Genomic DNA, 14,101 nt, shown 5'->3' on the forward strand with positions numbered 1-14,101 from the left:
TATAAAGAAAAAAGTTTTTAGATTTGTCTGTCTGGTAAGAGGTGTATGTGAAGGGAGTTTTTTTTTTCTGTATAGTAAACATACACGCTAATGCCAGTAGTTTTGACTGATTGTGGGTTGTCCTCCTTTAGGGAATCCCTTCAAGTATTTGCTGGAATCTCTTGATTGCAGTCCTGACAAGACTTTCTTTAATGTATCTAAACTGCAGACATCAGATTATGGTAAGTTGGTTTCTACAATTTAGAGTTTTTTTTCTTGAATTTTAAGGCTTTTATCTTGTCATTATTTGAACAAGTATTCAAAAATATTTTATGCATAAATAAAAAAAAAAAACAACTTTATATATTGCTTTCTGTAGACACTTTGCCATACTGTATCCGTGTGGTGCTGGAAACTGTGGTGCGAAACTGTGACGGCGTCTTGGTAAAAGAAGAGGATGCCTACAAAGTCTTGGAATGGAAGAATAAATGTGAAAGTCAAGAGGTGCCCTTCCTTCCAGCACGTGTAGTTTTGCAGGATTTCACGTAAGTAACATAATTGTTTTATAACCTTTTAAATTAAAGAGGAGCTAGCCTCTGTAGTATAATTTTCTTTTCACATTAAAGAATTTAAGCGTAGAGCTAGTCTGTCTTCTCTGACTCCTTCAAAGGGAAAATAAATATAAAGGCATGATGGAAAAACAGCTGTCAATGTTGCTTTATTATTTACAAATCTTCTATATTTTTATTCTTACATGGCTTTTGATATGGCTATACCTTAACCCCTTGATGCTGATGTAGCACATACATAATGTCAAAAGTATTGGGACGCCTGCCTTTACACGCACATGCACTTTAATGGCATCCCAGTCTTAGTCCATAGGGTTCAATATTGAGTTGGCCCACCCTTTGCAGCTATAACAGCTTCAACTCTTCTGAGAAGACGTCCACAAGGTTTAGGAGTGTGTCAATTGGAATGTTTGACCATTCTTCCAGAAGCGCATTTGTGAGGTCAGGCACTGATGTTGGACGAGAAGGCCTGGCTCAGTCTCTGCTCTAATTTATCTCAAAGGTGTATCAGGTTGAGTTCAGGACTCTGCAGGCCAGTCAAGTTCCCCCATCCCCAAACTTGCTCATTCATGTCTTTATGGACCTTGCTTAGTGCACTGGTGCGCAGTCATGTTGGAACAGGGAGGTGTCCTCCCCAAATTGTTCCCACAAAGTTGGGAACATGAAATTGTCCAAAATGTCTTGGTATGCTGATGCCTTGAGAATCCCCTTCACTGGAACTAAGGGGTCAAGCCCACATTTGAAAAACACCCCCACACCATAACCCCCCCCCCCCCCCCCTCCACCAAATGATTTGGACCAGTGCACAAAACAAGGTCCATAAAGATGAGCGAGTTTGAGGTAGAGGAACTTGACTGGCCTGCACAGAGTCCTGACCTCAGCCTGATAGAACACCTTTGGGATGAATTAGAGCAGAGACTGCGAGCCAGGCCTTCTTATCCAACATCAGTGCATGACCTCACAAATGCGCTTCTGGAAGAATGGTGAAACATTCCCATAGACACACTCGTAAACCTTGTGGACAGCCTTCCCAGAAGAGTTGAAGCTGTTATAGCTGCAAAGGGTGGGCCAACTCACTATTGAACACTACGGACTAAGACTGGGATGCCATTAAAGTTCATGTGCGTGTAAAGGCAGTTTTCTCAATACTTTTGACAATTATAGTGTATGTAGTATCCCTGTGATTGTAAGAAGCAAGAGATTTTATTTTGGGTTGTTCTTCGGTAGTAGGTTATGGTAGTTACAAGAAATATCCCGTTACATTTTAAAAAATTATTTTATTTGACTAGTTCGGTCAAGTTTTCCTTTTTGATTAAAAAAAAATAAAAAACAGGAGAAATCCATAACCATTTACCACCAAATGAAAGCCCAATTTATCCTGAAAAAACTAAGTATAATCCACCTGGATGCACAAAGTAGTTGTGATATGTACAGTTTTACTAACACATGTCAAAGTTGCAAAATTGTGCTTATGCATTAATATTTGTTTTACCCTCAGGCGTGAAGGGGTTAAAGTGCAATCAAACCCTTAGCCTCCGTTCAAGTTTTTACTCTCATTTCCCTGTGCTTGACTACGCATAACCACTTTCTTTCAATTGTACCTGTTCACTCTTGTTTGCTGTACGTTTTATGCTCAAAGTACGTGAGCTTTATTTCAAGCATATCCTGGCATTTTTGATCTCGTAGACTTCAATGGGAGCGCCTACGGGACTTTTTCTGATGCCCTGCCAGCGCAGCTGTTTTAGGGCGGTTTGCAGGCGCTATTTTTAACGCTATAGCGCCTGCAAAACACCCCCAGTGTGAGGTCTACATGCGTATTTGCTTGTGTTTTTTTTTATTTTCTGCCGAAGAATTCCTCTAGAACCGCTCTCCTCCCCTTGTCCAGGCCAGGAAGCAAACTCCTTTAGATTAAAAGGGTTGTAAAGGTAATTTTTTTATTGTTTAAAAATAACAAACATGTTTTACTTACCTTCACTCTACAGCTCGTTCTGCACAGAGTGGCCCCGAACGTGCTTTTCTGGGGTCCCTCGGCTGTTTCACCTCCTCCCCGCAAGAACTATCCACCTTAATGCGAGCTCCCTCGCATGGTGGTTAGTTCTTGCGGGCGCGCTCCCGTGATACAGCCGGCGGCTATAGCCGCTCACTGTATCACTCGGCCCCGCCCCCCAGCGCGCCGCATCATCGGATGTGATTGACAGCAGCGCGAGCCAATGGCTGCGCTGCTTTCAATCCATCCACTGCAGCCAATCAGCGACCAGGCTGAGCTGCAATAGAGATGACTGGAACGAGCAGCGGAGATTCGAGGTGTCAGGTAAGTAAAACGGGGGGGGGCTGGGGGCGGCGGTATTGTCAAAAGTTTTTTTACCTTAATGCATTAAGGTGAAAACATTTTTACCTTTACAACCCCTTTAATACCTGTGCAAAAATGCCTGTGACACTCCTGAAGAGGGGAAAAAAAAAACTTAAAAAATCACTCGGAATACATTCTGCTTACGAGGCTTAGTTTAAATTAGCTAACTACATTCCAGGTACATACTTGCACATTATGACATAAGTCCACCTACCCACCCCATGCAGACTTTATTTCCACTAAGTTTTTAGGGCTTTTTTTTTTTCAGTTTTTTATAAATGTGTGTGTGTGTGTGTGTGTGTGTGTGTGTGCAAATGAAACTCAACATAACATTCATATTCCCAAATTTTCTTGTTCTGGAATTGGCCTGCACTTGCTAGTAACAGCTAGAATATTTCCTAAGTTATGCTTGACTGTTTTATTTTTGTCTACATACTAGTGTGTGTGTGTGTGTGTGTGTGTGTGTGTTCTACCTAGTAACTCATTAATACTCCTTTTATAAATGGCATATTTTTTTTTTGTATTTTTCTTCTTCTAGGGGTATTCCCGCTATGGTTGATTTTGCTGCCATGAGAGATGCTGTGAAAAAATTGGGTAGCGATCCTGCATTCGTCAACCCAGTCTGTGCCACAGACCTCATTGCAGACCATTCTTTACAGCTGGATTTTACTAAATGGTATTGCACAATTCTGTGTGAATGAATAATGTTGTCTCTTTCAATTACATGTACATGTTAAAATCATTCTAGGGGCTCTTCTTGATTAGTCATTCATAAAATATTTGATAAAGGGCTGTTGATTGAGAACTTCTAACAATATATGGGGCTCCAATTGTGTTTTACGTTCTGAAAAGCTGATCTAGAGTCAGTCTAGAGTTGCTTACAGTCTTGAGGATTTTTTTTTTTTCTTTTACGATAGTACAGTTCTATTATCGGCGCTGCAATAAAACCCATTTTCAATGCCCAATCATTTTACATTGGCTCAGAATATCATGCAATGCAAAAAATTGATTGTTTGCCGTAGGGGTATGAGCGCACTCTGAGAAGACTATCCTATTGATAGAGCAGAGTCTAAGACTACTGTTTTTAAATAATTTGTAAATTTCTTCTTTATTTCAGTGTGGCACAGAATGCCCCAAGTGCAACTTCTGCAGATTCACACAGACTCCCATCCAAGCTTTCTCCAGCAAAATCGGCAGTTTCTAAATCTCAGTGTAGAGGACAGAGCGAATGCAGGGGAGCATGTAATGTTGGAACAACGAGCAGGAGCTCTCAGGAGCAGATTGAAAACACACCAATGCTATGTCCTTTCCATTTACAACCCATTCCAGAGTAAGTTTTAATGGCTGTGTGAGTATATCATAATTTATACTTGTTATCAGAAAGCATACTCGGTATATTAACTTTTTTTTTTTTTTCTCCGTGCTGTCATAGGCCTGAAGCTGCACTGAAAAGTCTTGAAATTGAATTTAACAGAAATAAAGAGAGACTTCAGTTTTTAAAGGTACAATGAAGGATGATTTACTACAGCCTGTTTAGTTGGCCAATAAATGGTATCACCCTAAATCCAGACTTCTATTTTTTTTATGCTCAATTAACCACTTCAGCCCTGGAAGGTTTTACCCCTTTAATGACCAGGCCATTTTTTGCAATACGGCACTGCGTTACTTTAGCTGACAATTGCGCGGTCGTGCGATGCTGTACCCAGATTAAATGTATGTCCTTTTTATTTCCCACAAACGGAGCTTTCTTTTTGTGGTATGATCACCTCTGTGGTTTTTATTTTTTGCGCTATAAGCAAAAAAGCGACAATTTAAAAAAAAAAAAAAAACAAAACATTTTTTACTTTCTGCTATAAAACACATACAATAAAAATGTAAAATATCACATTTCTTCATGAATTTAGGCCAATATGTATTCTACTACATATTTTTGGTTAAAAAAAAATCCCAATAAGTGTATATTGATTGGTTTGCGCAAAAGTTATCACGTCAACAGACTATGAGATATTTTTATGGAATTTTTATTTTTTTTATTTTTTTACTAGTAATGGCGGCGTTAAGCGATTTTTAGTGAGACTGCAACATTGCGGCAGACAAATCGGACACCTAACTGACACTTTTGACACTTTTTTTGGAACCAACGACATTATTACAGTGATCAGTGATAAAAAATATGCACTGTTACTGTACTAATTACAATGGCAGGAAAGGTTGACAGAGGCGATCAAAGGGTTAAAGGTGTGCCTAGCTGGTGCTTGCTAACTGTCTGGGGGCTGCTCTGACTGGGTGAAGACAGATCGGTGTTCCTGCTTAGCAGGAACATCGATCTCTATCTTCTCCCCTGTCTGAACGGCGATCTGCCTTGTTTACGTAGGCAGATCGCTGTTCTGCCTCTTACCGGAAATCGGTCTTCCCGCTGATTGGCATCCGCAGTGTCCAATCAGCTCGCGATTGTGCCTCCGGCTGCACGTGCGCCCCCAGCGTCCATTGATATACAGGTACATAGTTTAGTGCAATAGAGCCGACCTGCCGCAGTCCAAGTTCGGTAGGCGGTCAGCAGTTGGTTAAACGTTTTGTAGTATCAAGATTTTAAATCACATCCTGGAGAATCTAGCCTTCAGCTATCATAACCAGTGACCCAGAGCTGCACTTGCACTTACTGTACCAAGTCAGCATTGACGATTGTCAATATATGTTTTACTATACATTTAAAGCTGTACTAAATGAGCTAAAAATGTCTACCTCTATTTGTTACGTTCCTTCACTGCATATAATGTGTATTATTAAATTATTATAAGCAAGAGACAGGCAGTGTGAACAGATTGCATCTAATGTGGTTCTAGAGAAGGTCCCTGGTACGATGTGTGACATATCTCCATGGACTGCAGTGTCAACCCCATGTCTTCCCTATTGTGTTATCTAGCATAATTCCTAAAAACAAGTTGAAAAAAGCTGATTCCACTGAATGACCCACTGGAGATAGAATGATGACTTTTACACAAATACATCTAAGCAATCCTTGCAGAAGGGTTTAGAGAGTCGCTCTCTATTTTCTGTCAATATTGGGAAAACTAGCAAAATTAAGAAATCATAGGCCTTTCACTGTAGGGAATGTTTTGACCGTGACTGAAATTTTTTATTGCTGCTATTTCATATTGTTAAATATAGCTAAAGGCAAAACTTCTTCTTTTTTTTTTTTTACGTTTTTAAGTGTATAGTTCTCTGGTAAGGTTTTTATTGCTGCCTGGGTGGCCCATTAGAGATTTGCTCTCTAATTGTACTGATCACCAATGTCATCCAGAATGAAAGTAAGGAGGAATTCCAGTGGTGACAATTTTTCATATAACTTTTTCCTATGGTATTTTACATTGCCTTACATTGAAAAGATATCCTTTCACTTCCTGTTTTGTCAACAGGACAGGTAGCATTTAAAACTCCTTTCTATCATATTGCTGTCCTGTGACGTTGCAAAAACCAGTCTCAAAATTTTCCTCATCTCCATCTCATTCATCTGTGTCTCCAATTCTTCCTCCCATTTGCCGATGTATGACGGTTTCCCCATCCCATCTCTTTCCATTAGAATTTTATATATTATAGATATCCCCTTCCTTTTTGCTGTGGCTATACAGAGTTTCTCCATTGGGAGCAAATTGTCTGCTGACCGCAATGGTTGGGGGAGAGATTCAAAGAAATGTTTCAGATGAAAATACTGTCATTCATCTATTACCATCAGGTCGTTTTTTGTTTTAGCGCTAACGAACAGGGCCCTCTGATCCCTCCTGCATTGATGTGTATTGTAAGTGTACTGTCTGCCCTCATGTTGTAAATCGCTGCGTAAACTGTTGGCACTATATAAATCCTGTATAATAATAATACTAACTCTTGAAATGTGCAAAACCTACCCTTCACCATTACATCCTTTAATTGTGCATTCTGCTTCTTAATCTAGTTACCGAACAGACTACTTTTCCCCAGTGGAAAATAATCAGTGTCTTTAAGTGAGACACATGGGGAGTTGTATCCCCATTTTTCTCTTTTGTGTATAATATCCCAAATCTCTGATGCTTTTTGTGTCATCTTATGTTTTCTCCCCTACATTCCTCAAATGTGCGGGAACCCAAATTATTTTCTCCAATGCTATGTTATTTATTGTTTTTTCCAATTCCACCCATCTTTTATCTTTATTTTGTGCCCAATCTGTAACCCGTGAAAGAACCGCTTTATGATAGTTCTTTAAATCTGGTACCCCAGGCCCCCGTTTTCTGTCTCTAGTTAATACTTGTAGACTTATTTGCAGCTTTTTCCCTTTCCAGATGACCTATCGTGTTCAGTGTTTTAAAATATACTTGTGGTAGGGGGATCGGCAGCATCTGGTATTTTATACATAACCCCAGGGACGTAGTGATCTTAACCCCTAGATATTTTAATCCTTTTTCTCTCCAGATAAATGGAAACTCCTTGATAGCTATATACCGCCTGTGATGGCACATTGATATTTAACCACTTAAGGACCGCCTAACGCCGATTTACGTCGGCAAGGCGGCACGGGCAGGCAAAATCACGTACATGTACGTGATTTGCCTCTCGCGGGTGGGGGGTCCGATCGGACCCCCCCCCGGTGCCCGAAGCGGTCCCGTTCTGTTCCCCGGCGATCCGAGATGAGGGGGAGGCCATCCGTTCGTGGCCCCCCCCTCGCGATCGCCGCCGGCCAATGGGAACACTCCTTTGCTGCTGTATGCTAAACAGCAGCAAAGGAAATGATGTCATCTCCCCTCGGCTCGGTAGTTTCCGTTCCAGCGCCGAGGGGAGAAGACATCAATGTGAGTGCACAACACTACACACACACAGTAGAACATGCCAGGCATACAAAACACCCCGATCCCCCCCCCGATCGCCCCCCGATCCCCCCCCAATCACCCCCCCCCCTGTCACAAACTGACACCAGCAGGTTTTTTTTTTTTTTTTTCTGATTACTGCATAGTGTCAGTTTGTGACAGTTACAGTGTTGGGACAGTGAGTATTACCCCCCTTTAGGTCTAGGATACCCCCCTAACCCCCCCTAATAAAGTTTTAACCCCTTGATCACCCCCCATCGCCAGTGTCGCTAAGCGATCATTTTTCTGATCGCTGTATTAGTGTCACTGGTGACGCTAGTTAGTGAGGTAAATATTTAGGTTCGCCGTCAGCGTTTTATAGTGACAGGGACCCCCATATACTATCTAATAAATGTTTTAACCCCTTGATTGCCCCCTAGTTAACCCTTTCACCACTGATCACCGTATAACCGTTACGGGTGACGCTGGTTAGTTCGTTTATTTTTTATAGTGTCAGGGCACCCGCCGTTTATTACCGAATAAAGGTTTAGCCCCCTGATCGCCCGGCGGTGATATGCGTCGCCCCAGGCAGCGTCAGATTAGCGCCAGTACCGCTAACACCCACGCACGCAGCATGCGCCTCCCTTAGTGGTATAGTATCTGATCGGATCAATATCTGATCCGATCAGATCTATACTGGCGTCCCCAGCAGTTTAGGGTTCCCAAAAACACAGTGTTAGCGGGATCAGCCCAGATACCCGCTAGCACCTGCGTTTTGCCCCTCCGCCCAGCCCACCCAAGTGCAGTATCGATCGATCACTGTCACTTACAAAACACTAAACGCATAACTGCAGCGTTCGCAGAGTCAGGCCTGATCCCTGCGATCGCTAACAGTTTTTTTGGTAGCATTTTGGTGAACTAGCAAGCACCGGCCCCAGGCAGCGTCAGGTTAGCGCCAGTACCACTAACACCCACGCACGCAGCATACGCCTCCTTTAGTGGTATAGTATCTGATCGGATCAATATCTGATCCGATCAGATCTATACTAGCGTCCCCAGCAGTTTAGGGTTCCCAAAAACGCAGTGTTAGCGGGATCAGCCCAGATACCTGCTAGCACCTGCGTTTTGCCCCTCCGCTCGGCCCAGTCCAGCCCACCCAAGTGCAGTATCGATCGATCACTGACACTTACAAAACACTAAACGCATAACTGCAGCGTTCGCAGAGTCAGACCTGATCCCTGCGATCGCTAACAGTTTTTTTGGAAGCTTTTTATTGAACTGGCAAGCACCAGCGGCCTAGTATACCCCGGTCGTAGTCAAACCAGCGCTGCAGTAACACTTGGTGACGTGGCGAGTCCCATAAGTGCAGTTCAAGCTGGTGAGGTGGCAAGCACAAGTAGTGTCCCGCTGCCACCAAAAAGACAAACACAGGCCCGTTGTGCCCATAGTGCCCTTCCTGCTGCATTCGCCAATCCTAATTGGGAACCCACCGCTTCTGCAGCACCCGTACTTCCCCCATTCACATCCCCAACCAAATGCAGTCGGCTGCATGAGAGGCATTTTTATGTGCTCCCGAGTACCCCTACCCAACGAACCCCCCCAAAAAAGATGTTGTGTCTGCAGCAAACGCGGATATAGGCGTGACACCCGGTATTATTGTCCCTCCTGTCCTGACAATCCTGGTCTTTGCATTGGTGAATGTTTTGAACGCTACCATACACTAGTTGAGTATTAGCGTAGGGTACAGCATTGCACAGACTAGGCACACTTTCACAGGGTCTCCCAAGATGCCATCGCATTTTGAGAGACCCGAACCTGGAACCGGTTACCGTTATAAAAGTTAGTTACAAAAAAAGTGTAAAAAAAAAAATATATATATATATAAAATAAAAAAAAATAGTTGTCGTTTTATTGTTCTCTCTCTCTATTCTCTCTCTCTATTGTTCTGCTCTTTTTTTACTGTATTCTATTCTGCAGTGTTTTATTGTTATTGTTATTGTTATTATGTTTTATCATGTTTGTTTTTCAGGTATGTAATTATTTATACTTTACTGTTTACTGTGCTTTATTGTTAACCATTTTTTTTGTCTTCAGGTACGCCATTCACAACTTTGAGTGGTTATACCAGAATGATGCCTGCAGGTTTAGGTATCATCTTGGTATCATTCTTTTCAGCCAGCGGTCGGCTTTCATGTAAAAGCAATCCTAGCGGCTAATTAGCCTCTAGACTGCCTTTACAAGCCGTGGGAGGGAATGCCCCCCCCCCCCCCCCCCCACCGTCTTCCGTGTTTTTCTCTGGCTCTCCTGTCTCAACAGGGAACCTGAGAATGCAGCCGGTGATTCAGCCAGCTGACCATAGAGCTGATCAGAGACAAGAGTGGCTCCAAACATCTCTATGGCCTAAGAAACCGGAAGCTACGAGCATTTTATGACTTAGTTTTCGCCGGATGTAAATAGCGCCATTGGGAAATTGGGGAAGCATTTTATCACACCGATCTTGGTGTGGTCAGATGCTTTGAAGGCAGAGGAGAGATCTAGGGTCTAATAGACCCCAATTTTTTCAAAAAAGAGTACCTGTCACTACCTATTGCTATCATAGGGGATATTTACATTCCCCGAGATAACAATAAAAATGATTTAAAAAAAAAAAAAATGAAAGGAACAGTTTAAAAATAAGATAAAAAAGCAAAAAAATAATAAAGAAAAAAAAAAAAAAAAAAAAAAGCACCCCTGTCGCCCCCTGCTCTTGCGCTAAGGCGAACGCAAGCGGCGGTCTGTCGTCAAACGTAAACAGCAATTGCACCATGCATGTGAGGTATCGCCGCGAAGGTCAGATCGAGGGCAGTAATTTTTGCAGTAGACCTCCTCTGCAAATCTAAAGTGGTAACCTGTAAAGGCTTTTAAAGGCTTTTAAAAATGTATTTATTTTGTTGCCACTGCACGTTTGTGCGCAATTGTAAAGCATGTCATGTTTGGTATCCATGTACTCGGTCTAAGATCATCTTTTTTATTTCATCAAACATTTGGGCAATATAGTGTGTTTTAGTGCATTAAAATTTAAAAAAGTGTGTTTTTTCCCCAAAAAATGCGTTTGAAAAATCGCTGCGCAAATACTGTGTGAAAAAAAAAAAATGAAACACCCACCATTTTAATCTGTAGGGCATTTGCTTTAAAAAAATATATAATGTTTGGGGGTTCAAAGTAATTTTCTTGCAAAAAAAAAAAAACTTTTTCATGTAAAAAATAAGTGTCAGAAAGGGCTTTGTCTTCAAGTGGTTAGAAGAGTGGGTGATGTGTGACATAAGCTTCTAAATGTTGTGCATAAAATGCCAGGACAGTTCAAACCCCCCCCCAAATGACCCCATTTTGGAAAGTAGACACCCCAAGCTATTTGCTGAGAGGCATGTCGAGTCCATGGAATATTTTATATTGCGACACAAGTTGCGGGAAAGAGACAAATTTTTTTTTTTTTTTTTTGCACAAAGTTGTCACTAAATGATATATTGCTCAAACATGCCATGGGAATATGTGAAATTACACCCCAAAATACATTCTGCTGCTTCTCCTGAGTACGGGGATACCACATGTGTGAGACTTTTTGGGAGCCTAGCCGTGTACGGGACCCCGAAAACCAAGCACCGCCTTCAGGCTTTCTAAGGGCGTGAATTTTTGATTTCACTCTTCACTGCCTATCACAGTTTCGGAGGCCATGGAATGCCCAGGTGGCACAAAACCCCCCCAAATGACCCCATTTTGGAAAGTAGACACCCCAAGCTATTTGCTGAGAGGTATAGTGAGTATTTTGCAGACCTCACTTTTTGTCACAAAGTTTTGAAATTTGAAAAAAGAAAAAAAAAAAAAGTTTTTTCTTGTCTTTCTTCATTTTCAAAAACAAATGAGAGCTGCAAAATACTCACCATGCCTCTCAGCAAATAGCTTGGGGTGTCTACTTTCCAAAATGGGGTCATTTGGGGGGGTTTTGTGCCACCTGGGCATTCCATGGCCTCCGAAACGGTGTTAGGCAGTGAAGAGTAAAATCAAAAATTCACGCCCTTAAAAACGCTGAAGGCGGTGATTGGTTTTCGGGGCCCCGTACGCGGCTAGGCTCCCAAAAAGTCCCACACATGTGGTATCCCCATACTCAGGAGAAGCAGCTAAATGTATTTTGGGGTGCAATTCCACATAGGCCCATGGCCTGTGTGAGCAATATATCATTTAGTGACAACTTTGTGCAAAAAAAAAAAAAAAAAAAAAAAAAAAAAGTGTCACTTTCCCGCAACTTGTGTCAAAATATAAAATATTCCATGGACTCAATATGCCTCTCAGCAAATAGCTTGGGGTGTCTACTTTCCAAAATGGGGTCATTTGGGGGGGGGTTGTGCCACCTGGGCATTCCATGGCCTCCGAAACTGTGATAGGCAGTGAAGAGTGAAATCAAAAAGTTACACCCTTAGAAATCCTGAAGGCGGTGATTGGTTTTCGGGGTCCCATACGCGGCTAGGCTCCCAAAAAGTCCCACACATGTGGTATCCCCGTACTCAGGAGAAGTAGCTGAATATATTTTGGGGTGCAATTCCACATAGGCCCATGGCCTGTGTGAGCAATATATCATTTAGTGACAACTTTTTGTAAATATTTTTTTTTTTTTTTGTCATTATTCAATCACTTGGGACAAAAAAAATAAATATTCAATGGGTTCAACATGCCTATCAGCAATTTCCATGGGGTGTCTACTTTCCAAAATGGGGTCATTTGGGGGGGTTTTGTACTGCCCTGCCATTTTAGCACCTCAAGAAATGACATAGGCAGTCATAAACTAAAAGCTGTGTAAATTCCAGAAAATGTACCCTAGTTTGTAGACGCTATAACTTTTGCGCAAACTAATAAATATACGCTTATTGACATTTTTTTTACCAAAGACATGTGGCCGAATACATTTTGGCCTAAATGTATGACTAAAATTGAGTTTATTGGATTTTTTTTATAACAAAAAGTAGAAAATATCATTTTTTTTCAAAATTTTCGGTCTTTTTCCGTTTATAGCGCAAAAAATAAAAACTGCAGAGGTGATCAAATACCATCAAAAGAAAGCTCTATTTGTGGGAAGAAAAGGACGCAAATTTCGTTTGGGTACAGCATTGCATGACCGCGCAATTAGCAGTTAAAGCGACGCAGTGCCAAATTGGAAAAAGACCTCTGGTCCTTAGGCAGCATAATGGTCCGGGGCTCAAGTGGTTAAAATCTCAGATTTATCCGGATTTATTTTAAAATTTGATATTTCTCTGTATTATTTTAATCTTTTCATCAAATTTGGAAGAGTTAATCTGCGTAGTGTTACAAAGAACAAAATATTGTCGGCGTATGCGGCCAACTTATGTCCCTCTTCTCCTGCCATAATCCCCCTAATGTTTACATCCTGTCGTATTTTCGCCAACAGCAGTTCCAATGACAGTACAAATAGTAGGGGGGGACAGGGGGAACCCCTGTCTTGTACCATTGTACATTTCAAAGGGTCCTGAAAGAGTTGTTTACTTTTATCTATGCTGTGGGGTACTTATAGATCGCTCTGATCCACTGCATGAATCTGGTGCCTACTCCCCTTTCCACGAAGGTATCTTGCATGAACCCCCAGTCTACCCTGTCAAACGCTTTTTCAGCGTCTATGGACAGGAGCAGACCGGGGGCCCCAGACTCTTTAATGTACTGCCAGCAGTGTTCTAATTCCGTTATCCCGGCATTCTCTTCCTGGGACAAAACTTGCCCGATCGGTGTGTATTAACCGCATCTTTTCCCTCTTTCGGTATTATAGTTATGGCCGCCTCCAATGCCTTCTTTCTTATTGCTCACTTCGTTTCTATCCCATTTGTAGCTGAACACAGCCTTGGAACCAGAATATCCCTGAACTTTAACTGGGCCTGGGTTCTTGACTAAGGGAGTCTTTTAATATTTTCATAACCTCTTCCTCTGTTACAGGTTTTTTCAGCCCTCTCATTTGATCTTCTGAGATTTTATTTAGATCCAAGTCCCTCATATTAACCTTCCTTTTTTTTTTTTTTTTTTCTACTCAGATGATTCATACTTATGGCATATAATTTTGCATAGTATTCCTGGAATGTTCTAGCTATGTCTGATGTGTTATATACATTGTTGCTTTACTATTTTGTATTCTTTCTATGTAGTTTAATGCATTTTTCGTTTTTAACATTCTAGCCAAGGACTTCCCAATTTTGTTTCCCCAGAAATACCTTTCCTTTTTAGTTTTGTTGTAGGCCGACCATGTATCCTGTCCTTTCCTGTTTTTTTATGTTGCATTTCCAGCTCAGATGTCCCCTTGCTTGAGCAAAGTTACAGGTTCCTATTAGGGAAATGGGTATTTTGACAATTTGCTT

General features: G+C 41.7%; 1 protein-coding gene across 1 annotated transcript in view; it reads left to right on the forward strand.

The window, feature by feature from the left end:
* IREB2 (iron responsive element binding protein 2) overlaps positions 1-14,101 on the forward strand; it is a 70,541-nt gene that overhangs the window by 28,346 nt on the left and 28,094 nt on the right. The window contains exons 3-7 of the mRNA XM_073619176.1: positions 132-221; positions 359-524; positions 3,437-3,574; positions 4,016-4,228; positions 4,331-4,400. Of these exons, the coding sequence (XP_073475277.1) occupies positions 132-221; positions 359-524; positions 3,437-3,574; positions 4,016-4,228; positions 4,331-4,400 (677 nt within the window). The remainder of the gene's footprint in view (positions 1-131; positions 222-358; positions 525-3,436; positions 3,575-4,015; positions 4,229-4,330; positions 4,401-14,101) is intronic.

Source organism: Aquarana catesbeiana, linkage group LG03 (genome assembly GCF_042186555.1).
Source record: "Aquarana catesbeiana isolate 2022-GZ linkage group LG03, ASM4218655v1, whole genome shotgun sequence".
Lineage (NCBI taxonomy): Eukaryota > Metazoa > Chordata > Amphibia > Anura > Ranidae > Aquarana > Aquarana catesbeiana.